The following is a 25,537-nucleotide window of genomic DNA, read 5'->3' on the forward strand; positions in this document are numbered from 1 at the left end:
GTTTTGTGTTGTCATTCCCATTTTACAATTAAAAAAAAAGTGAGACTAAGTGATTTAGCCAGGGTCACCCAGCTAGTAAGTCTTAGGCTGCCTTTGAATTTAGGTTTTCCTAGCTCCAGACCCAGTGCTCTGTCCTTTGCATCACCCAGTTGCAAAATGGTAATATTTGAGGTTAGCTTAATTGTTCATTTCTGTCAGATGACATAGTGCCATAAAAAATACTTAATAGAAGTTTGAAATTATGGCAGAGTCAAATAAAGCTTCCTGGTTTTTCTTTTTAAAGTACTAACAGTGGCCAAGTGTCATCCCTAACATAGAAGAGACAATGAGCTCTGCTTCTTGAACAACATAATGTGTTCTCCAGTTTGAAGCATGTATAGTTCTACTCACCATGTAGTGAGGAGTCGGATAGTTAATTGGCTATGTTGATGGAGACATTAGTCAGGTCCTAGCCCTTGCTTTGATCTCTTTTCTGCCGATCAAGAGAGATAATGACATCAGGAGAGTGACCTTGGGCCCTCATTATCCAAAACTGACATATGACCCTGTGCTTTGGATGAAGCATATTGGCTTCTGGTCTTTGCATCTGCATTTGTCCTTTCTTGCATTAGGCAAAGGTTATTGGAACCTTTGCAGGATCCCAGGAAATAAGAAGTAAAGTTTTGAGTGACCTTCCTAGCTCAGTCTAAAAAATACAGTGAAAACTCTGTTAAGTTTGAATTCATTCTCTCCAGACACTTCTCCAGAGTGGTATAAGAGTAAGTATGTCTCAAGTACTGGGGAAAATGTTGGCATTTCTGTGCTTGCTACACCTTCAAAGTAAATATTCCATAATAAAGAACTTATCTCAATTGAGGCTAGAGAGCTAGTAGAAACTGGTGGCTAGAAGCATGCCAGAACCACACTGACTAGCAAGGGCTACATTTAGAATAGGGAATAGGGAAGAGGGAAATATATCTGGCTTCCCTCTGGAAGGAGTCCTGAGTGCCAATATAAAATTGGAAACCTGAGCATATTTGTAGTATCAGGAAAGAACCAGAAGATAGAAGAATTTAATATGAAAGTAGGAACAGGAATGATGGATGGAACTAGCTCTCTCAGAGAGTGGGAAAAGAACAAGGATTGAAGTAGAGGCATTAGTTTGATAAAGGAGAAGAGATACTTTCCTCAAGTAAAGCATTGGAAGAAATAATGCATGAAGACTAAGAGACAGGAGAGTGCTTATGAGAGAAGGTCTTTATTTTTCTCAGTAAATAAAGAGGTAGAGTCACTTCCTGAGAAATAGGAGTGAGGCTTTAGGAGAAAGAAGAAAGGTTGGGAAAACCAACCTAGGTAGTATAATAAACTAAAAAATGAAGAAAAAATTGCCTTTTAATTGGAAGTGAAAGTTCAATTTAAATGAGTTAGCCTTATTTTCTCATGACCCAGTAAATAGATTCATGATTACCATCAACAGTAACTGGACACTTGGAAGTAGCAGCAGAGAAGATGGTTAGTGGAGGGGAACCCAAGTTTGAGGACTGGGAGGACATGAACAAGAGGATAATGAATCAAAGGACTGCCTAGTAGAAAACAGTATATAGTGGAACTGCTTAGCTATAGGAAAAAGAGAAGCTAGGACCCAGGTAGTAATGGTGGGAGGGATGGTGGAATTAGTGGTCATGGAGAGGACAAAGAATAGAATTAGGATATACATACATATATATATATATATATATATAAAGCAGAGGAAATGATGAATAGGAAATTATAATCAAAATCATTTTAAAAATATTTTCTCTCTTCTTCATGAGCTCCATTGACTCTCTCTTACCTTCAGGACCAAATATAAAATCTTGTTTGGCATTTAAAATATACTATTACCTGTCCCTTTATTACCTCTCTGGGATTCTCAGTTTTTATTCCTTACCAAATAAATGCTCGAAAATGCAGTATATGAGCCTTGAATATGACATTCAGTCTCTGGAAGGCTGTGTTCCCTCATCTCCATTTCCTGTTTTCCTTGGCTTCCTTCCAACTCTGCTCAAAGCCAACCTTTTTTTCAGGAAGTCTAGTTTCCCTCACTGCTCACGCCTCCTCATTCATACACCTTTGCACTTACTTTGTACTTCTCACAGGTGTACCTAGTTATTTACATGTCAAGAGGATAGAGACTATTTTTTGCTTTTGCATTCCCAGGATTTAACACAAGGTCTGACATTCTGTAAACACTATCTGACTGCAGCATCACCTGAGTAGTGAACCAAAGTCTGGGGTGATGCTGAGGGGTAAGCTATGGCCATTCCTGAGGATGACAGATTTCCTGAAGATGTCAGTTCTGAAAGCTGAAAAGACCGATGAACTGGAACATCTGAGTTGGGCATTAACATGAAAAGTGGAGACCCCCAACTGGGAGGACAGGTGTTATGAAAAGAAAAATTGTGATCCATATGCTGAACTCCTTTAAGAAAGGAAAGAACATTGATTTGAGGGCTGGAGGAACAAGAGACTAGGATCAAATTCCTTTCTTCTTATGACCATGACCCCTCTATGCTCCATAAGCCCTAGTGACTTTCTTACCTCCGGGACCAAATATTCAATTCCAAGGGTTTGAACAGGGTTAAATCAACAGATGGGGCAGGGGTTGAATAATGGTGATTGAGGGAGAACATAGCAATGGTCATAGGGAGGAGTATTCCATGACCCCCCACTTCTAGCCAGGAAAACATCAAGGGGAGACAAGCACTAACTGTTGTGAGGAATGATCTCTGTTTCATTAAGCAAGAGGAGATGGGAAGAAAATGTCCAGGGGAGTTTGATCCTGAGAGAGAATGGGTTTCTAAGAATAAAACAGAAGTGGTAAATAGGCCAAAAACAACATATAATCAAAGGGTTGTCCTTGAGACCAAGTACCCTGAACTGTTAGCAGGGGGGCAGAGCTGACGTTTATACATGACCAATTATTTAAGGGCTCCCTAGAAAGAGTTTTGGCACTTAAGTGGTTTTTTTTCTGTTTGGAAAATAATTCTGGAAATTGTTGCTTCTAAACAGGAGTTACCCTTGACAGGTAACTTGACTATGAGATGATTCACAGTTCAAGTCCAGGTTACACCCAAGATCAAACTTTTCCTTGAAAAAAATCAGCTCAGTTCTCTTTCATTTTTTCCAGTAACTACCTTTTATTGAAATCCTCTACAAGTCAAAGCTATCTTTGGCAGTTTATGGGAGAAAGACTTTTTTGCATAAACAATTTTATGGCTTCTTCAATGAACATCTCATACATAATTTATCTCCTGCTGATTTATTAAGGTCATAGATGGCCAATCTACAACTATAATACCACTAGGTGGAATGCCAAGGAAATGATTTTACTTGTTTTACTCTTCCTTCTGAAGAAGCACTTACCTTTTTGAGGTCTGATTAACTGATTATAAAATAATATTCTACAAAATGCATGAATACTTTCAAAATACATGAATCTGATTTTGATTCTAAGAAGGCAATATATAGTGATATAGATTTAGGTCGTATAAAATAGAAACTTAGAGAAAGAAATATCCCTTAAGCGCTAACAGCTCTACAGGTATAACTGGAGGTGAATCATGATAGTAATAATAATGATTGAAATGTGCTTAGAGTTTTAATGATTTACATACATCATCTCATTGGAACCTTCCAGCCTTTCACCTTCAGAAACACATATTATAGGTACCATTATCACCATTTTATGGAAAAAAAGAATCAGAGAATCAAAAGAATCTTTGTCCATAGGCAGCTAATGGCAGAAGTATTTGAATTCAGGTTGAAAGTAACTTAAAGTCAATGGGGAAAAAATTTGGCATTTAAGCCTTTTTGCTGATTGTTGATTGCTTATAAAAATGTTTGTTTCTCTCCTGGATAGGACACATGTGTTTAGCTATGTAAACAGAGATGTTCCATTTCCTTGCAAGGGCTACTCCAGTGTTCTAACTCTAAACATTCTTTTAAGAGTAGCTAGATTTCTCTTTTAAAACAATCCAAACCCCTGCCTTCCTGGAAACACTGGAAAATAACTACAGAGTTTGGCCATAGTTAAGTCTTCCACAACAGAATGTCCGGTCTGTCCTGCTCGCATTCTTAATAGTGTAATTCAATTGGAAGGTAAATTATATGACCTTGCTGGTAGTCAAGGAATGCTATCTCCTTCCAAAAGGGCATGAAAGGAACCTAACTGGTCTCTATGGGGAAAACATTTTTGTAATGCTTAAACAGTTTTATAAATGTGATGTTGTTATCATTATTATTATTTATCATTATTATTACAGATCTACTCAACAGTTCATAGGGTGAAATTTTAATGTGCAAATCACTGCAGGTAATGATTCATTAGGCTATCACAAATAAGTCACATAACCTGCGTTGCAAGTTCTGTTTTCTCATGCTGCAGTGGCAAACTCCAACAACTGCTAAATGAATACTCAAATTCAATCGCTAAATAACATTTAAAAGGTACAAGCTAAACACAAAACCTAAAGAGCTTTTAACAATGAGGCAACAACAACAACAAATGGCAGAGCTTCAACATTGTATAGGATTTCACAACATCAAAACAATATTGTTCAATCCACATTAGGGAATGGCCCCTTTCTTTGATCCCCTTCTCCTCCTCTCTCCACTTCCCCATGGACTAGAATATTCTGTTGCAATAGAATATTTTCTCCCCCTTGGAAAGAGCCAAAGCATCAGAATGTAGGCTTCTGCAGCTGTGGTGAGTAATCCGTCAGCAGGGAAACCATGACAGCCTGCAGTGGAGATGAAAAGAAAAGGAAAGAAATTAATACACATCAGAAATGAATGCGGCATGAGAACCAGGTGGAGGTCTGGGATATAAATGAGCTTTCTCAAGCAAATCATAATTCAGACTGTGCTTTGTCAAAATACTGAAACATCTGAAATGATAAGGAGATGATTCTGTGGGACATTTGCTTTAATGCAGCAAAGGAAAGGTCAAGCGGGAGCAGACTGACCCAGCTTCACGGACAAATGATATGGTCCCTAAGGAATAATTCTAGGGTTGAACAGAGAAAAAGCAGATGCTAGAGTGCTATCCAAAAGTGACCTTTGCAAACTTGAGGGCATCCAAGGGATGGAGGCTTCATCACATATCCAATGTTCTCCACGGCCAGTGTGGGCCAAGGAAAGGTTGAGGGGGTCAGTTATGGATCAACAAAAAATAAATTTCATTAGGATTGATGTACCATATTGAGTTTTGGGGAATCATATCATATAGAGAGTGAGGAATGGCTTGGTTTAGAGGTCTCATCTGATGCTTTCTAGCCTTGTGTTTTTTGTACATTATTCCAGTATTATAGTGAGGGTAAAAAGAGACAGCAATTGTGAAATAGTAAAGTGTAATATAAAGGACAGGTGTGATACTCTGGCACTTACTGTCATCTTTCCTATGAAAAGTTGTAGAGGTATAATAGCTTCTCCTCACTTTGCCTCCACCAGCCAAGGATTTTGGAAGGTTCATATCCCCACTGTCCAATCCAGCCACCTCCTGAATCTTTGTCTTCCACTTCTAATATATTCCTATCCTTGATCTATATGTGATGTATCTGTTAATATACTGGTTTAACATCTATGTTCCTGTATTTTCTCTGTAAATTTTATTCATGTCTTTCTTGGTTTGTAAACACCTTTTTTGAGGGGAGCACCAGGCTAACTAGGTGGTACAATAAATTGAGTGACAGGCCTGGAGTCAGGAAAACCTGAGTTCAAATCTGCACTCCGATGTGTACTAACTGTACGATTCTGGGAAAGTTTTTAAAACCTGTTTGCCTTAGTTTCCTCATCTGTAAAATGAACTGGAGAAGGAAACAGCAAGCCACTCCAGTGTTTCTGCCAAGAAAACCCCAAATGGGGATATGAAGAGTTGGAGTCGACTAAAATGACTGAACAAAAATAAAAAACAAATGTTTTAAATTTCAGTTAAGAGGAATCACAAGGAGCTAGACTTAAGTAAAGAATTTTAAAGATGGTTTAATCCAGAACTCACTTGATATATGTAAGAGAGAGAGATGGAAGGAACAAGTATTTTATAGGGCCTATTAGCACCAAACATTGTGCTAAGCACTTTACAGATAGGATCTCATTTGATCCTCACAACAAACCTGAGAGAAAGAGAGATAAGACAGAGGTTAGGTGATTGGAACAGGGTCACACAGCTAGTTCTAAGATTGATTCTGAATTCAAGTCTCCCTGACTCCAGGCTTAGGATTGTCTCCACTGTGTCACTAGAATTCAAACTTTATTTTAAAAAGTGATTAAATATGTAATATATGTAGAGCATTGTTCCAGAGGCTGTGGGAGTTGCAGAGGTCAAATAAGACATATTTCTTGTCCTTATGAAATTTAGTTTTAGTGGTAAGAAAAGTCATCATTATTGTTAAGTCACTTTCCAATTGAGTCTGATGCTTTGTGTTCCCATTTGGGGTTTTCTTGGCATTTTCTTGGTGGGAAATGCTGGAGTGGTTTGCTATTTCCTTCTCCAAGTCATTTTTTTGCAGATGAGAAAATTGAGGCAAACAGGCTTAAGTGACTTGCCCATGATCACAAAGCTAAAAGTGCCTTGAAGTCAGATTTGAACTCAGGAAGATGAATCTTCTTGACTCCACGTCTAGCACGCTATCCATTTTTCACTTGGCTGCCATCAGACATAATCACAAATATATATTTAATAATATAAAATATCAAGTGATATAGTAGAGTAGGGGTGGGTAATGTCCAAATCATGGATATAGCCCTTGAAATCATTTGATCTGGTGCTGCCAAGGTAATTGCAGGCAGGACTCAAAACTCAATAAATCTAGGAGTTTTTTAGGGGTGAATTAATTAAATATTTGACCAAACATAGCAGGATAATTTTTGAGCTGATAATTTCAAATGGCCTGTGAATGATGTTATAAATATCCAAATGTCCCCTGGCAGAAAAAAAAAAGGTTCCCCACTCCCCCTGTGACATAAAACAAAGTAGTAGGTGAGAGTATTATATTGTTGGAATAACTCTTGAATTAAAAATCAGTCAACCTATATTTGAATCTTGACTCTTCTACTTGTTACCCATATTACTCTGGACAAGTCACTTGACCTTTCTCTCTTCATCTGTAAAGATAGTTGAGTGACATAGTAAATAGAACACCAGGCTTGTGTGACTCTGGGTAAGGAACTTATCCTTGTTTGCTTCAATTTCTTCATCAAAAAAATGAGCTGAAGAAGGAAATGGCAAGTTACTTCTTTACTAAGAAAATCCTAAATGGTGTCATGGAGAGCCCAGCATCACTGATAAATGACTGAAAAACAACTTCATCTGTAAAATGAGGGGATTGTATTAGATGTTCTTAATGGTTCTTCACTGTTCTATATCCTCAGGTTATCACTCTAGACTGGGGAGACAGCATGCTTATCCATTCCAGTTCTTATTTAACTGATGGAGACTTGCCTAAATGGCAAAGTGAATGGAAAAGATAAAATTTGAATTCTGGTCCCTGTGGACTACAAGTCTATCAAGTCTATCATTCTTTTCATGCAACACTCCAAAAATACTGAATATATGCTAAGGAAAGGCAGCAATTATTAAAATGGCATCAATACTTGAGGGACAATGCATATATATATGAAGAATTAGTATAAGTTGAATATTTTATGGGTGACCTGCCTATCACATTATGTGAAATTTATAGCCTCTTTTTATGAATCCCAGAAATCCCATCTCATATTTTCTAATGGCTTCAGAAATGAGCACTTGGGGAGTTCTATAAAATGTGCCTGTTTTTCTCCTCTATGTTGCTGTGTGTTTTTGGCAACCACATTGGAGAACTTTCTAGAATCAGACTTCCATGTGATTTTTCAATTGTCTTATGTGTCATGGCCATGGCAAAATCTGCCAGTAAGGGAACAACCCATCTGAGTTCTCTATCATGACTACTGACTCTGGACTGTTTTCCCTCAGGGACGGGGAGACACTGCCTTCCTAGAAAACATCCCTCATCACTGGGAAAGCCAAATAATTTTAAAGATTAAAGAGATGTGTTATGGGTTTATGGTTTAAAGCAGTGAATACCAAATCCAGACAGAAACAGGGGTCACTAATCCATATACAAAGTTCACCATAGGACTACGTATTGATTTAGTTTTAAAATGTCATATCATCCATGTTTTATTATATTTTTATCTATATTTTGTTTGATATTTTGTTAGATATTTCCCAATTACATTCTGGTCTGTTTTGGCCTGTACTCAGGAATGTTGTGGACTGCATGAGGTTCATGGGCCATGTGTCTGATTTAGAAAATAAGGATACTATTTGGTTTAATAACCACTTTGGAATAGGTACAGTCATTCTCACTGGATCATAGATTTAGGACTGGAACTTAAAAGATCCTTAGATCAATCCTCACATTTCATGCATGAGGAAAATATAGATGAGGTCTAGAGTAATCTGGTCAAGGTTACAAAGGTAGTAAAAGACATACACCATCTCTGGTTCCACAACTGATGATAGCTCCATTCCATCATATTGGTAGGGAAATTGTCAAAGAGGAAATTTTTTTATTGTATAAGGAAAAAACTGTAACTGTGCCTCAAATGACCCTAGATATTTGTTTAACTGAAGACTGTATTTCTGTTAGAATATGGAATAGTTATTGATAAAAAAAAAACTACAATGTGTATATATGTCCTCAAATACACACATAACAAACATAGAATATTATGAATAAGTGAAATTGAATGTACCCAATAGTATTGAACTACGAAACTATTCAGGGTGCTGAAAGTCAGAATCTTTGCTATAAAGCAGTTACAAGCACTTGAAAATCAGTTCTTCATCTTTTTTTTTTGTTTTACAAAACACCATATATTATCCATGAGAGCTATCTCAGCATGAGGATTCAGACTGAGATTTTCCTTTTGTTTTTCCTACTGTTCAATTAAGACTACATGCAGAGCTTACACCTCTACAGAGAGACTTGAATTGGGTTATTAGAATATTACTTATACATTTTTAGTAAAGTTGTCCTTGATTATGATTTTGTCCTTGATAGTACTTGGGTTGAGAAAAAGAAGGCAGGCTATGTTTTCTCCCAAATATAATTAGCTAAAAATGCTTTTAATGCAACAGGACTTAAATATATTGTTTCTCTTCTTAAAAACAGCCAATCTCTATATAAATATTATTTCAATATACCTTATTATTTTCCAGAAATCCTTTCTGAATTTCTAAGAAAGACAAGCTAAAAGATCATTAAGGCTGAATCATCATTGCTGTTCCAATTTTTCTGACAAAAATAAAAACATTTATTATGCAACTTCCTGGATTATAGAGCTACTATGATTAGGCCACATGTTTTTTTGGGAACTGAGATCATTGTTTGTTTCTAAAGCTGGTAAGAACAAAAGATTATCCTTGTTATCTAGTACATAGATTTAGAACTTTCAAATGCTGAAATTCTTTCTTCAAAGCAAGGCACCTGAAATTTAGCTCCAAAAAAGAGGAAGAGTAGGATAAGTTGAGCATTTACTATATGTTGATTACACCACGAGGATGAGAAAGACAGCATGGTAAATAGTACAAGGGTTCTTAATTAGTGTAAGTGTTAGGGATCTCTTTGACACTTTTGTGAAGCCTTTGGACACCAAATAGAATATGTTCAAATGTATAAATAACATACACAGAAGTGTAAAAGAAATCAAGCATAGTGAAACCAAAGACATTTTTTTCCCATCTATGTTCATGGGCTCCCTTCCCTCATCCTGAAATATACCTACATTGGATGGAGTGCCAGGCCTGGAGTCAGGAGTACCTGAGTTCAAATCCAGTCTCAGACACTTAATAATTACCTAGCTGTGTGGGCTTGGGCAAGCCACTTAATTAACCCCATTACCTTGCAAAAAAATCTAAACAAAAACAAAAAGCAAAAAAACAAAAATTCCTGATTTGGCTTTGGATTTGGAATAAACCTGGGTTCAAAGAATCCGGATAAATCAATTCATGTCAACATCGCAGCTTAGTTCTTACCATGATTGTCCATTTCCGATTTTCAGCTTCTGGAAATACAAGTGACCTTGGACAATAAAATACTTCATCATCCACTTCTTCTGGTTTTCTGGGCAAGCAGTGTAAAAATGTCCAGTTGGGAGCAGCAACTTCGGACATCTAGGAACAAGAAAAGCATTGGAAATGATAAATGAGAAGGCAGTGTACAAGTTGGCTGAGCAGGCCAGGTGGTGCAAGATGCTTGTATTCTTTAACATCAGGTTAGTCAACAAGCACACAAGGCTAGAAGGGCCTCTAAGAGGTGAATGCAAAAATGAGAGAGTGAGCCAGCGAGAGAGAGAGAGAGAGAGAGAGAGAGAGAGAGAGAGAGAGAGAGAGAGAATAAATGAGTATGTGGACATGTATGAGACAGTGTGTGAGTATATATGTGTATTTAAGAGAGTGTGTGTCTATGTGTGTGTGAGAGAGAGAGAATGTGAGTGTATATGTGTGAGTCTGTGTGTATGTATTTAAGAGAGTATTTGTGAGTGTATGTGTGTGTGAGAGTGGATGTATATGTATGAGACAGTGTGCTGTGTATGTGAGAGAGAATGTGAGTGTATATGAATATGAGAGAAAGAATGAGTCTGAGACACAGTGTGTGTCTGTGTGTGTCTAAGAGTGTATATGTATGTGTGAGAGAGAGTGCATGTGTTTATGTGTATGTGTGAGTGTATGTTGTGGGTGTATGAGAGAGAGAGAATGAGAGAGAGAGAGAAAGAGAGAGAGAGAGAGAGAGAGAGAGAGAGAGAGAGAGAGAGAGAGAGAGAGAGAGAGAGTGTGTGTGTGTGTGTGTGTGTGTGTGTGTATGAGTGTGTATGTGTGTATTTTTAATTTATTTGCTCCTTGGGTAAAATCCATAGCACACAATAGCTGCTCAGTAAATTCTTTTTGATTAAATGATTGAGTTATCATTATTCCTGGAATGAGTTTTAAATCACTAAAATGTATGGTATGCCCTCTATTAGAAGAGATAATCTTATGGCCAGAATCCTGAATTCAAATGTAGCCTCACTAGCTGTGTGACTCTGGGCAAATCATTTAACTCTGTTTACCTCAGTTTACCAGTTGTAAAGTGAGCTGAAGAAGCAAATGCCAAATGCAATCCAGTATCTTAACCAAGAAAAACCCAAATGGGATCACAAAGAGTTGGGCATGATTGAAAATGACTGAATAATGATAATAAATGTATGACCAATTTCAAAAGACTCATCTGAAGCTAAAAGAAGACTGTTTTGGTCATTGTGCATAGAACTAATCTCTATATTTGGTTCTAGCCATCTACAAACATTAAGACATATTAAAGTAATTCAGAAAATGAGTACTTAGATTATAGTTTTGATTATTTTCCATTTCCATTCTTATTTTATTTAGTAGTTATTTACTGAAAATTATATTTTTAACAGTTATTAATTTTACTTTTTCTTTGCATATAAAACACTACCATTTCTTCCAAATTTAGAATTGCCACTTTCCAATTGAGTTTTAGATTGTCCTACTACTTTAGCTTCAAGTCTAGGACATTTTCTCCTGAATCTCCAGAAATACTGGTGGATTGGCATGAAAGGGATATTTCATTCATTCTCTTACTCTGGTACACACACACACACACACACACACACACACACACACACACACACACACACACACACACACACACACACACACACCATAAATCACTCATATATCATTAAGTTTAATAGAAAATATTGGGAAAAGTGAAAAAGAATGTTTATCTAGGAATTAAGGGTCCTGAGTTCTAATCTTAACTCTGCTTCTGACTATGGGTTTGTAGGCAAGTGATGTCAGTTCTTTGGGACTCAGTTGTGTCTTCTGTAAAATGAAGGATGCTTGACTATATGGTCGCCAAATCCCTTCCTCTTCTAAAATTTTGTGTTTTTCTTTCCCTCAAATCACCTGTTCCAGGCTCAGAGGGAGCCCTAGAATTTGTGACCAGCTTAAAGTAGAGTCATTTTAATGATCTCCCTATATGGAAAAAAATAGATTTAAAAGAGGGAGAATAGAATAGTATATTGAGTTCAGGCTCTGGAGTCACTTAATTTCTCTGAACCTCTTTCTTCATTTGTAAAATGAAGAGACTGGACCAGATTTCTCAGATCCCTTCTGGGTCTACATCAAGGGTTCTTAATCTGTGGTCCTCACACCCTCCCCTCTAGCCCCAAAAGAGTCTATTTATAGACTTTTTTAAAGGATCATAACATTGGAAAACAATTACATCTCTATTTCAAAGTAATTGTTTCCCTTTGTAATTCTATTTTATTTTCTATAATTAAAAACACTTATTCTTAGAAGGGGTTTCATTGGTCTGACAAAGGCATCCAAGATACAAAAAAAGCATAAAAACTACCAACTCTAGAAACCAGGGTAATATTGTACACAGTAACAGCAATATTGTATGAGGGTCAGCTTCAAATGGCTTAACTATTCTCAGCGATACAAAGATTGAAATCAGTTCTGAAAGATTTATGATGAAAAAATACTATCCATTTCCAAATACTGATGGAGTCTGAATGCATATCAAAGCATACTTTTTTTCTACTTTATTTTTCTTCTTGTTTTGGTCAGTTTTTTTCTTTCACAACATGACTTACATAGAAATATCTTTTGCATGATTGCATATGTATAATCTACATAAAAAATTGCTTGTCTTGTCAATGGTGGAGGAGAGGGAAGGGAGGGAAGAAAAGAATTTGAACTCAAAATTTAGAAAAAAATATGTTAAAATTCTTTTTACATGTAGTCGGGAGAAAAATGTAATATTAAAATAAAAAAGAATCCTTTTGATTTTAAGTCCCAGCTCTGCTATTTAACTACCTCTGTGACCTTGAACTAGTTATTTGACTTTGAAAGATCCCAATTTCTTTATCCATTAAAGGAGGAGATTGCTGATATCTAGCTCAGCGCTAATTAGATCTAGGATCCTATGCTGATTCCTTCTGGGGAGATCTCTTCCCTCATCATTAGAATTCCTTCTAGGCCTTTTGGTAATATCTCAAGTTTAGATCAGGAGTACAACTGAAAGTACAACTGAATCCTACAATGATCCTGGAACAATCCATTTTGAACAGCAGGGATTTAAATTTATTTACTTAATTTAATATAGAACAAGAGTATAACTAAAGGAAAATTACAAGAAATTATATGGTTTAAAAAGTGTCACTGATGTATTTTTTTAGTCTCCAAATGCCTTATAATGACACTTTTTTGAGAATTGTGAAAATTCTCCCCACTGTTGGGCTCCAGCTTTGCTTCATCCAGCATAAAAATTTTTTTTCAAAGGACACAACTAAACAGAAGAGGACAAAACTCCCGGAGGAGGATAGACAAAGAGTTCTTTGTGAGGAAAAAAAAAACACACTCTGTTCTACTCAATGTGAAGGAAAAATTTTATGGCTTTTGCCTTTATAAATGGAATTAATGAACCTATAGAAAAGAATCAATTTGTACCTTCATTGTTATCTGGTAACCTTGAAAGTCTTTTAGCCTCTTGTTCTTCTCTTCCTCTTGTCCCATGCTTATCCATGTGTCCGTAATTAAGACATTGCTTCCTTTTGCAGCTTCCATTGGATCAAAAGTCAGAGACAACTTGGTACCATGCTAGCATAGAAGAATGAACAGATTAAGCAATGACTGTTCAAATGTGAAAGCAAGATTACTTTTATTTTTAATGCAAGTCCATCTTACCTCTTTAGCATATTGCTCTGCTAATTTGGTGATACCAGGATCTGGTTCATAGCCCTGTTAAAAAGCAGATTAACTATTAGTATGCAAATACATCTGATACATATGGGTTTTCTAGGGACTCATCTTTCATTGTAGTTAGGATTAAAGCAAACTATGCAGCAAAATAAATGCATACCTCACAAATGACATATTCCTTGATTCTTTTGAAGGCATGATAGTCCAGTCAAGATGAAATGAAATACACTTTTGTAGTAAAGTTATGTGAATTGTGTATTTGATACTACAGATTACCACTTTTTTGTAGCTTATGATTATTAAGGGGCAGCTAGGTGGTATAATGGATAGAGCACTGGGTCTGGAATCAGGAACACCTGAGTTCAAATCTAACCTCAGATACTTACTAGCTTTGTGAACCTGGGCAAGTTATTTAACTGTTTGACTGTTACCTCAGTTTGACTCAGCTTCTTCCTCTATAAAATAAGCTGGAGAAGGAAATGGCAAACCACACTACTATTTGAACAACAACCACAAGTGGTAATTAAAACACTTGATAACTTTAAGATAAATCCAAATAACCCAGCTATTTCAAATATAAAAGACACTATAGCTCTAGATTTTCTAGCCTTGATGTTGCTTCTGAATTATTTCAATAAGCTGGTTTTCCCACATCCTGTTAATAATTGTGTCACCTAGATTGATAAGACAAAACATTTTGCCTTTTCTTACTAGTTTGTGGTAACAAAGCTTTCCCTTTAAAACTTCCATGAACTGAGAGGTTTGCTTAATTCTCCAGCCTGATTCTAGACTATGTTTCAAAATAAATTGTTTATTTTTTTGTAACCAAGGTGATAATGAAGATGATTGAAAAGTATAGATACAAAACAGTTATGAAGATTCCCATCAATAATATATGACTATTGTGAAGTGTTGGAGGTTAAGAAATGGAATGATACTGCCATCACTCTAATGCAAGCTGTCTCAACCTTATTGTTGCTTAATTGTATCTGATTGTTTATAACCCAATTGAATGTTTTCTTGGCAGAGATGTTGAAGTGATTTGCCATTTTCTTTTTCAGCTAATTTTATGAATGAGGAAACTGAGGCAAACAGTTAAGTGATCTGCCCTAGATCACACAACTAGTAAGTGTCTATGGTCATATTTGGACTCAGGAAGAAGTGTCTTCCACTGCACCACCTTGCTGCTCCTGTCACCAATTCACACCTGTATTATTGATCTTTCTCTACCTCAAGACTCTTCCCCACTCTAGTCAGTCCATCCTCTATTCAGTAATCTTCCTAATACTTAGATCTGATCATATCACTTCCTCCCCATCCCAAATCCCTCTCTCTACCACAAAATTCCAATGGTTCCCTATCACTTCCAGGTTCAGCTATAAATCCTTTCTTTGATAAATCAAAGTCCCTCAAAACCTGGACCTTTCTTGCTTATACCATTGTGAGCTCTTTCAGAACAGAAATTGTCTTACCCTCTTTTTCTATTGCCAGCACAGTGGCAGGAATGCATCAGGAGCTTAATAAATGTTTATAGACAGACTCACCTTTTCAGTCTTCTTACACCTGGCTCTTCTCCTCACCCCACCCTACATGCTGTCCATTCAGGATTACTGACCTCCTTGCTGTTCTCTGTGGAAGATGGTCCATCTTCCAATTCCAGGTGTTTTCATTTTCTATCCACCAAGCCTGGAATCCTGTCTCAACCTCTTGGTTTCCCCTCTACATTCCCACCCATTACAAGAAGTCTGTTCTGCTTCCCATTAATAACTAGTGCTCTTCCTCTGTTTGTTATCTCTAATTTATCCTTATTTTTTTCATAGTAGTTCACATATTGTCTCCTCTATTCAACACCCCTATTAGATTCCCCTATTAGACTCTAGAGCATGGACTGTCTTTTGCCTATCTTTATATTTCTAGGGCATAGCATAGTGTCTGACACAGAGAAGACATTAAATAAATACTTATTGAATGATTGATCATACTAAGATGACAATCTATAAGTGTTCCAAGGACAGCTGAAGAGGTTTGAAAATGAGAAAATCATACAACACAGAGTGATTCAATCAAAAGCAGAAGTTCTCAGGCAGCCTTGAAAAGTGAAACTTGGTATGCAGATGAAGGTCACCAGATAGAGATGGATTTAAACTCACATCAGTTACACTTGTCCCTATTTACAATAATGTGAAAATTACTGTCACCCATAAGTTAAGGCAAAGTTTTAGAAAGGATAGGATGGGGACTGGGACTGTAATTTCATTGGGATAGGGAACCTGAAAGGAAGATACTTCCTTTTACTAAGTCAACATATTTTTGGCAAATTATGGTCTTACTGAGTTATCTAGAACATTGGAAGATTAACAATAAAAATTGTTATGTGATTATTATAAATGACATAATTATTATAAAAATAATAATAAATATAACTAGTACATGCATTTGCAAAGGACTTGAAAATATTAGTTTAATTGAGCCTCACAATAACCTTGAGAAGTTGGGGATTATTGTTATTTCCATTTTACAGATGAAGAATTAGGCAGAGTTTAAATGATTTGCCATGGTTCAACCAGCTATTAAGGTGATATAGTGGATAGAGTTTGGACGTGGATTCAGGAAGACTTTGTAAGTTCAAATCTGGTCTCAGACATTAGCTGTGTGATATTGGGCAAGTCATTCAACCTCTTTTGTCTTAGTTTCCTCATCTTAAATGATGGCAAACCACTCGAGTATCTTTGCCAAGAGAACCCCAAATGGGGTCACAAAGAGTCAGACACAACTGAAAATGACCAGACAACAATGTTCAACTAGTATACGCCAGAGACAGAATTTGAACTCTGGTATTTCTAACTTTAAGGCAGGCTCTCTGCCCTTTTAACAAAATAACTTTTTAAGTTGTTTTGCTTTTTAATGCAAGCTATACATTGGAATGATGCAGGGAGATAGATCAATTATGAACATAGAGGCCTTTCAAGATTTGGTAAGGCAATAAATCTTCTGGCTTTATTTTAAAAGAAAGCCGAACTACTAATAAATGTGCCTCACATATTTATGAAGCTACTCTAGCATTATTTGAATTTCCAGGAGATTAAAAAAACAAAACAAAACCCAAACAAAACAACAACAGCAACCAAAATCTTTGGCCAAAGATTTAACTAGTGTTTAATGTTCTTTATAATTTAAATGAGTTTCTGCCTCACAACAATGCTATAATTATTTTTAATATTGGATTTTTTCCCCTTTCGATAGTAATGAAAGGTCTTTGACACTCAATAAAATGTTTAAACTCCAATTTGCCAAATAAATTATTTATAAATATTATCCGTAAGAATAAATAATATATTTGTGCATTTTTGTCAATAAAAACAAACCTAATAATAAATAAATCTTACATTTAAACAATAGTTTTCTTTCAAAGACTTTATGAATTATATTTTTCCTTCATGTTGAATATGGGCATTACCCTTATCTCTTTCTTTCCTTGTCTCCTGCTCCCTTCACAAATCTTTTCACATCCAGATTCTACCATTTATCTAAGTTGATGTTGATAGGATAGGGAGCATTAACTGGATTAGGGATGGGAGAGATCTGGTCTGTGGGCCATATAAGGCCCTCAAAATCATTTGGTCTGGTGCTGCCATGGCAGCTGCAGGTGGGATTCGAAATTCAATAAATCTAGGAACTTTTTAGGGGTGAATTAATGAAATGTTTGGTCAAATATAGCAGGCTAATTTTAAGTTGGTAATTTTGGATGACCTGAGAATATTATAAAGTGATATTATATGAATGAATGATGTTATAAAATGTTTCTCCATCATGATCTAGATATTTCCCAAACCCACTTTGACAGTTGCATTCCTCATTTTTATCTGGACAGAATACTAGACCTGGAGTTAGGAATTCAAATACAACCTCAGACACTTATTAGTTGTGTGACCTTATTGAAGTCATTTAAACCCATTTGCCTGTTTCCTCATCTGTAAAATGAACTGGAAAAGAAAAGGCAAACCACTCCTCTATCTTTTCCAAGAAAAAAAAGCCCAAATTAGGTCAGGAAGAATCGGACAAGACTTTTTTTTTAACTTTTTTTTTTAAATAACACACTAGGTCATGGCAAAGTTGTTAGCTATGTGATAGCTAATGTATGCAGCCTGGCAGGGAAACAATTCATGAATCCAGTGTAGACATCAGTGCTAATCAGGGAAATTTATTTCTTTTATTACTTTTATTTACTTTTAAACTCTTTTGTAAAATTACTTTTAAACTCTTTTTGTTTTAATTTGTCAATTCAATGAGCATATCTTATGGTAGTTGATCTAAAAGTCCTGAAGGACACTTAGAATTCTAGGAGATGGAGGTCAATCAGTCCTGTAGTTATGATGCACCTAAGCTCAGGGGATGAAAGAAAAGCCAAAAACAAAAACAATGGAAAAACAAATTTCCCACCCCTCCCCCCCAAAAGGAAAACAAAACCTAGTCTCTCAAGTGGTTCAATATCTAATGAGGGAAGTAACTTATGTACACAAACAAGCTATATACAAGATAAATTGGGAATATAGGGTGTACAGGGGAGAAGCTAAGATTAAAGAGGACTGGAAAAGAACTTTTACACAGTGGAACTTTAAAAGCTGATTTGAAAGAAGACCTCAAAGAAGCCAAGAGGTAGAGATAAATACCTTTCCAGGCCTTGGGGGGCAGACGATGGAAACATGGAGTCAAACAGATGAGCTATATTTAATCTACCAGATTGAGTATCATGTGTAAGAAACAGAAAACAAGGATCACTGGATGATACAACATGTCAGTGGGGGTGAGGAAGAGGGGATTGAGATGTAAGAAGACCAGAAAGGTAGGAAGGGGTCCAGGTTATGAAAGGTTTTGAAAGCTAAACAGAAGATCAGATATTTTATATCAAGGATCATATCTGTATTGTGGGTCTGGGTGGGTGGCTAGGAAGTTAGTGGTGCCCTAACAGTAATAGGGAAGTTAGGAAATAGGGAAAGTTTAAGGGGTGAAAAATAATTCATACCCAGGCATCTATTTTATATTTGATACCTGGAGATAATAAGGACTCTCTAGAACAGGTGTGTCCCAGTCTTTAGAATCACGTGGCCCATGGCCTATAACTGGAAAATGCAGGAAAAGGTGAGTGCATGCTCAGTTTTCACATTAAAAATGAATTGTTCTTATTTTTTTTTGTTTAAAAAGTAAATGCTTTATTGATATATCACTATTTTATTGTTATATTTTATTATATTTTGTTATACTTTATCACATTATTATATACGATTATTATACTTCAAGTCCTCATGGACCATAGCACAACAATTTTATGGGATTTTCTTGGAAAAGATATTGGAGTAGTTTACAATTTTCTTCTTTAGCAGATTAGGATAAACAGAAAATAAATGACTTGTCCAAAGTCGTACAGCTAGTAATTATTGGAAGCCAGATGTGAACTCAGGAAGATGAGTCTTCCTGATTCCAGACCCAGAGTCCCACCCATTGAGCTCCTAGTTGCCCCAATGTAAACATCTTTACCTACCTTAGGTGTAGCCACCTGCAGATTCATTCCAAATTTAGCAGCACTCATCATGATGGAGTGAAGGATGTTGTTCCCATCACCAATCCAGCTAAGTGTGAGGCCTTTCAGATAACCATAATGTTCCTAAAACAAGTGATGAAAGTAACAGTCTAAGACTGGGAGAAGGCAAAGGGAGGCCCACCAACTTGAGATGCTAGGTTTCTTTCTCTTCTTTCACTCCTTCCATCTGAAAATAGAAACATTTCCAACTCTGATCTTAGACCCTGGTACAAGAAAATGTCCACATATATGCCAAGACCCATAATCTGAAATGTCATTTTAAATTCAAAAAATCCATAAATAGACCTTCAGTCTACCACCACAGATTATAGCCTTTCGATGCCTCAGTTGAAGATTTCATAAGTTGCCATGTTGATAACTTACTTTTGCACACAAACTATCAGTGAACCTTTCTGAATTTAGCTAAGTTGGTCCACAGACAATGGACATACAACAAAAATTATGCTACCAGGTTCATACTGGAAGTCTTTTTAGCTTGGAAGGACAGCTATTGATGGTCTCTGAAAACCAGGATCACACCTCCATATCTTAGGTTAAAAAGAAAAATTAAATCACAAAATTATTATTTAACTATGCCTGGTTCAAAATGAGTCATTAGGAAAGGAAGAGCCAAGATGGTGGCATGAAGGCAGGAATTCCTGGAAACTCGTTCCCCCAAAAACTCCAAAAGTTGTCAAATTATGGCTCTAGCCAAAATTTAGAGGAGCAGAACCCACAGAAAGACTGAATGATCAAATTTCCCAGTCTAAGAGAACTTAGAAGATCACCAGGAAAGGTCTGTTTTATTGGGACCAGGGATTGGAAAGAGTCACAGCACAGCTACAGAGCAGCCAGTCAGGAACAAACTAGCTCCAGCCTTCCAGGAACAGCCCTCAAGGGGACCTGGGTCTGTGGTGGTGGTGGTGGGGGGTTTCCAGATCTCTTGGCCCAGGGATCATGGGAACAGCTTGAAGGGGTGATGAGAGAACTCTGCCACACCTGAGTGAGAGTGGAGCCCCAGCCTCAGAGCAGCCCTGTGATGAGAACCTGCAGCAGGAATCAGTGGAGTCCACCCAGCACTTCTAGAGCTCCCAGACCAAAGACGGTAAGGGGGTCAGGGGAACTGCAGAAGTCTCTCTCTGCTCTTCCCTGGGGAAGGACTCAGCTGTTTGATCACACTCAAATTCAGGTTGTAGTTTGGACCCCCATAACACCACCATAGAGAAGCAGGGACTATCCTCACAGTTCCAGGGCAGAGGGGAGGGCCAGTGGTCATCCACAGGTCAGAGCATGGGCAATAGAGCAGTCAGAGCCTCTCATAAGACTTTGGAGGGATAAAGATCCCTGTGGATTGTCCCCAAAACCCTCCAAAGCCTTGGAAATGCAGTAAATCAGTCATAGGCTGAGGAAATGAGCAAACAACAGAAAAAGAAGACTCTGACCTTAGAAAATTACTTTTGTCCCCTGGAGGATCAAAATATACACTCAGAAGATGACAAAGTCAAAGTTTTTGTATCCAAAGTCTCCAAAAGAAATAGGAATGCGCTCAAGCGATAGAATTCAAAACAAAAACTTTGAAAAACAAGTAAGGGAGGTAGAGGAAAAATTGGGAAGTGAAATGAGAGCAATGCAGGTAAATCATGAAAAGGTAGTCAGCAGCTTGGTGAAAGAAATACAAAAATGAAGAAAATAGCATGTTAAAAACCAATTTAGGACAAAGGGAAAAAACAACCTAAAAGGCAAATGAGGAGAAGAATGCCTTTAAAAGCAGGATTTGCCAGTTGGAAAAGGAGCTAAAAAATAAAAAAAAAATTCTGAAGAAAATAACTCCTTCAAATGTAGAATGGATTTAAAGAAAGCTGATTTTTTGCAAGAAATCAACAAACAATAAAACAATACCAAAAGAACAAAAAATTAGAAGAAAATGTGAAATATCTCATTAGAAAAGCAACTGTCCTAGAAAGCAGATCTAAGAGAGAAAATTTAAAAATTACTAGGCTGCCTGAAAGTCATGACCAGGAAAAGAGCCTAAGCTTCATTTTTCAAGAAATAATACAGCAAAATTGCCCTGAGATCCTAGAAGCAGAGGATAAAACAATAATTGAGAGAATTCATCGATCACCTCCTGAAATAGATCCCAAAAGAAAAACCTCCAGGAATATTATAGCCAAATTCCAAAACTCCCAAGTCAAAGAGAAAATCCTACAAGCTGCCAGAAATGAACAATTCAATTACTATAGCTTTATATTACACAGGATCTGGCAGTATCTACATTAGGAGCTAATAGGGCTTAGAATATGATATTCCAGAAGACAAAAAAGCTTGGTTTACAACCAAGAATCAACTACCCAGCAAAACTGAACATCCTCTTTCAGGGGAAAAGATGGACTTTCAATGAAACAGGGCAGAGCTGAACAGAAAGTTTGGCCTCCATGTATAGGACTTAGATGAAGCATACAGGGGGTGGATAAGAAGGGTAAATATGAGAGATTTAATGGTGATGAACTGCGTATATTCCTGCATGGGAAGAAGATGATGATAACTCATATGAACCTTCTCATTTATAAGAGCAGTTAGAAGGAGCATATATAAGACAGAGGAGGGAGCTGAATATAATGGTATAATATAGTATAGAGATGGAGTCAGTGGGTGATAAAGGAAAATACTGGGAGGAAGAGAAAGGAGAGGAAGAAGGGGCTAAAATATTTCACATAAGAGTCAAGAAAAAGCTTTGGCAATGGAGTGGAAAGGGGGAAGGTGGGGGGGGGGGGATGAGTGAGCCTTCATTCTCATCAGAAATGGCTTAGAGAGGAAATAACAAACACACTTAATAGAGGATAGAAATCTATCTTACCCAAGAGAAAAATGAGAGGGAAGGGATGGGGTAAGGGGGAATGGGGAGAGGAAAGTGGCGGGGAGTAGGTGATAGAAGAGAGGGAAGATTGTGAGAGAGGGTACTCAGGTACAACACACTTCTGAATAGGGACAGGATGAAAGGAGAGAGAGAATGGAATAAATGAAAGTGGGGAGGAATAGAGTAGAGGGAAATACAGCTAGTAATAGCAAATGGGGGAAAAATATTGAAGCAATTTCTCTGGTGGACTTATGATAAAGAAGGCAACTCATCCCAGAGACTGCCATTGGAACACAGACTGAAGTACACTTCCCCCCCCACTTTCACTACTCTTGAGGTTTCTCTAGCTTTTATGGGGTGAGGGGAGTTTATGTTTACTTTCACAACAAGATTATTGTAATAATATAAAATAAATAAGCCATAAAAGAAAAAAAGAATTCTAATATTTAAAAAAAAAGAAAAAAGAGTCACTAAATTATTTCCACTCCAGATTATGCCTTTGCACCCTGGAGAATCTTGGCAACAAAGCACAGTCCATCATGGTCCAATTAGATATGGAAAAATTTCCTCTCTTCTTACAGTAATAGCACCATTATCTGATAGTGACTAATAGGAGGGTTGGATTTTTTCCCTTTACCTAAAAGCTCCCACTTGTTTTTTTTTCATAGAATTTTGATTGATTTTATAAAATAGTTGGATATTAACCACATTGAGTCATTTGGGGGACCCTTAGGTGCCAACTAGATATACCTGTACCCATATCCTTTGACACAAAGATTCTACAGGTACGCATATACTCCAAGAATGTCATTGACAAAAAGAAAGACTCCACGAGCATCAAGATATTTTTGTGATAGAAAGAACTGGAACCAAGGTGTTGTTCAGTCATTTCAGGCAAGATTGACTCTCTGATTCTATCTGAGGTTTTCTTAGCAAATTATACTGGAGTTGCTTGCCATTCTTTCTACAATTCACTTTATAAACTGAGACAAACAAGATCAGATGGCTTACCCAGAATCATGTGACTAGTGTTTCTGAAGTCAGGTTTGAATTTGAAATATAAGTCTTCCTGACTCCAGATCTAATGCTTTATGCACTATGGAGTCATTTAGCTGACTTTCAGCCAAAGAAGATACTCATTAATTGGGAAATGGATAAACAAATTAGGGTACATAAGTGTAATGCAATAATTACTGTTTTATAAGAAATTATGACTACAAAAATGTTTGGACTTCAAGAACTGATGCAGAGTGAAGCAAGTGGAACCAAGAAAATTACAAAATGACTACAACAATGAAATCAGAAATAATAGAAACCACAGAACAAATAAAAATATGTTACAAAATAAAAAAGAACAAGCTTGTGTCCAAAAAGAAGATAGAACAGGACACTACCCTTCTCCTTTGTACTGGTAGGGGAATCAGTGAGTGTGAAACACTCTTAATGATGCCAGGTTTTGTGTGTGTGTGTGTGTGTGTGTGTGTGTGTGTGTGTGTGTGTGGTGGTTTTTGATGAATTTTTTTTCTCTTTTAAAAATATTTTTATAAAGGATTGCACTTTGGAAGGGAGAGAATTTAGGAATAAAGAGGAAAATTTAAGGGATGTAAATACAAAAACTGTCATTAAAAATCTATCTTAGTAACTATGCCCAAAGAGCAATAAAACTGATCATACCCTTTGATACAGCAATACCAATACTAGACCTACATCCAAAATAAATCATAAAAAAATTAGAAAAGCCCCACATGTTCCAAAATATTCATAGTAGCTTTTTTTGTAGTTGGCAAAGAATTGGAAATTGAGAGGATGCTCCTTAATTGGGAAATGGCTGAACAAGTTATATATATGAATATTTTGGAGTATTATTGTTCTATAATAAACCATGAATGATCAGACTCTAGAGAAACATAGAATTACAAGCTGAACAAAGGGAGCAGAACCAAGAGAACATTGTACACATTAATGACAATATAAATTGATCAGATATGATTGATGCAGCTCCTTTCAGCAGATCAGAGATCAAGGACTACTCTGGAACACCTGTATGGACAATGCCATCCACATCCAGAGAGGAAAAAAATTGAATCTGAATGTATACTATGTTCACATTTTAAAAAACTTCTCTTACGTTTTTCCTTCTTATCTCATGGTTTTCTTTCTTTCCCCTTAATCCTAATTCCTCTTATATAAAATGCTAATATGTAAATAAGTTAAACACAAATATATATGTTCAACTTTTACCAGACTATTTGCCAGCAAGGGGAGGGAGGGGGTGCTAGAAAAATGTGTAACGTACAAATTTGCAAATGGATAAATGCTGAAAAACAACCATAGTAATTCGAAAAATAAATTAAATATCAATTAAAAAGCTATTTTAAAAAAGGGATGACTAAATCCCTTTAACTCAATTGATCATCCCTTATTGCTCTTAAGCAATGATTTCTAAACAACAGTACATACTTCTGAGGATCAGTCATAGTCAGTAAGAGCCATTATCAGCTGGTCCAAAGATAATGGCTAGCTTAGTTGTACAGGGATAACAGTGGAAAAGAGAAAGAGTGGCATCCTTTTCCAACATTTTTACATGCCCCATCACTATTTCTTGTTTATGTACACACCACATAAACTTAGACTGTTTTTCTTTCTCAAAAATAAGTGGAATGTATTCAAATCTTTAATCCATGTCAGTTTAATGACAGGTATGTCTGCTGCCTGGTTTATGCATATAAGGCTGCTAACCACCAGTATGCTATAATTTTTTTCAGCATTTACATAGTGCTTAGCATGTGCCAGGTACTTTGCAAATATTATTTCATTTGATCTTCCATCCTGAGAGGTAGGTGATATTTTATCCCCATTTTACCATTAAGAAAACATAAACCAACAGAAGTTAAGTGACTTGTCTATGGTCATATAGCTAGTGTCTGATGTCAGATTTGAGCTCTGGTCTTCCTGATTTCAGGGCTAGTCTTCTTATCTATTCTACCTTCAATGATTGCTTGCTTAAAATGAAATCCTTAACAGTTTACAATTAATGCCTGTAATTTTAGCACCAAAAACTGTATGTCTTTGCATTAAACTCTTGTGATTTTTAGAAATGTTTGTATAAGAAGCCCAAGGGAAGATGATATATTCCTCCATAATCCATCATTAATATGTTGTAATTGGTTAGTTCATCTGATTAGCTCATAAAGTCCTGAGGACTTGAGGCATCAGACAATTAAATTGTTATCAAGAAAATTCTGCAATAGTAGGTTCAAAGAAGATCTTGGCAGAATACACCTTAATGGGAGCTGGGGGCACCTCAAAGTACCCAGCACCTAGGTAAGCA

At 36.6% G+C, this 25,537-nt stretch overlaps 1 protein-coding gene across 3 annotated transcripts in view; it reads right to left on the bottom strand.

Moving 5' to 3' along the window:
* Positions 1–3,115: 3,115 nt before the first annotated feature.
* The window catches only part of OTC (ornithine transcarbamylase), a 73,240-nt gene continuing 50,818 nt past the window's right edge, over positions 3,116–25,537 (bottom strand). For all 3 annotated transcript variants that reach the window (XM_074214185.1, XM_074214184.1, XM_074214183.1), the window contains 5 exons: positions 19,314–19,436; positions 13,760–13,813; positions 13,523–13,672; positions 10,037–10,174; positions 3,116–4,760 (listed from right to left, as the gene is read on the bottom strand). In XM_074214185.1, the coding sequence (XP_074070286.1) occupies positions 4,701–4,760; positions 10,037–10,174; positions 13,523–13,672; positions 13,760–13,813; positions 19,314–19,436 (525 nt within the window). In that variant the 3' untranslated portion in view covers positions 3,116–4,700. The remainder of the gene's footprint in view (positions 4,761–10,036; positions 10,175–13,522; positions 13,673–13,759; positions 13,814–19,313; positions 19,437–25,537) is intronic.

This window comes from Macrotis lagotis, chromosome 1 (assembly GCF_037893015.1).
Source record: "Macrotis lagotis isolate mMagLag1 chromosome 1, bilby.v1.9.chrom.fasta, whole genome shotgun sequence".
In the NCBI taxonomy this organism is placed as follows: Eukaryota; Metazoa; Chordata; class Mammalia; order Peramelemorphia; family Peramelidae; genus Macrotis; species Macrotis lagotis.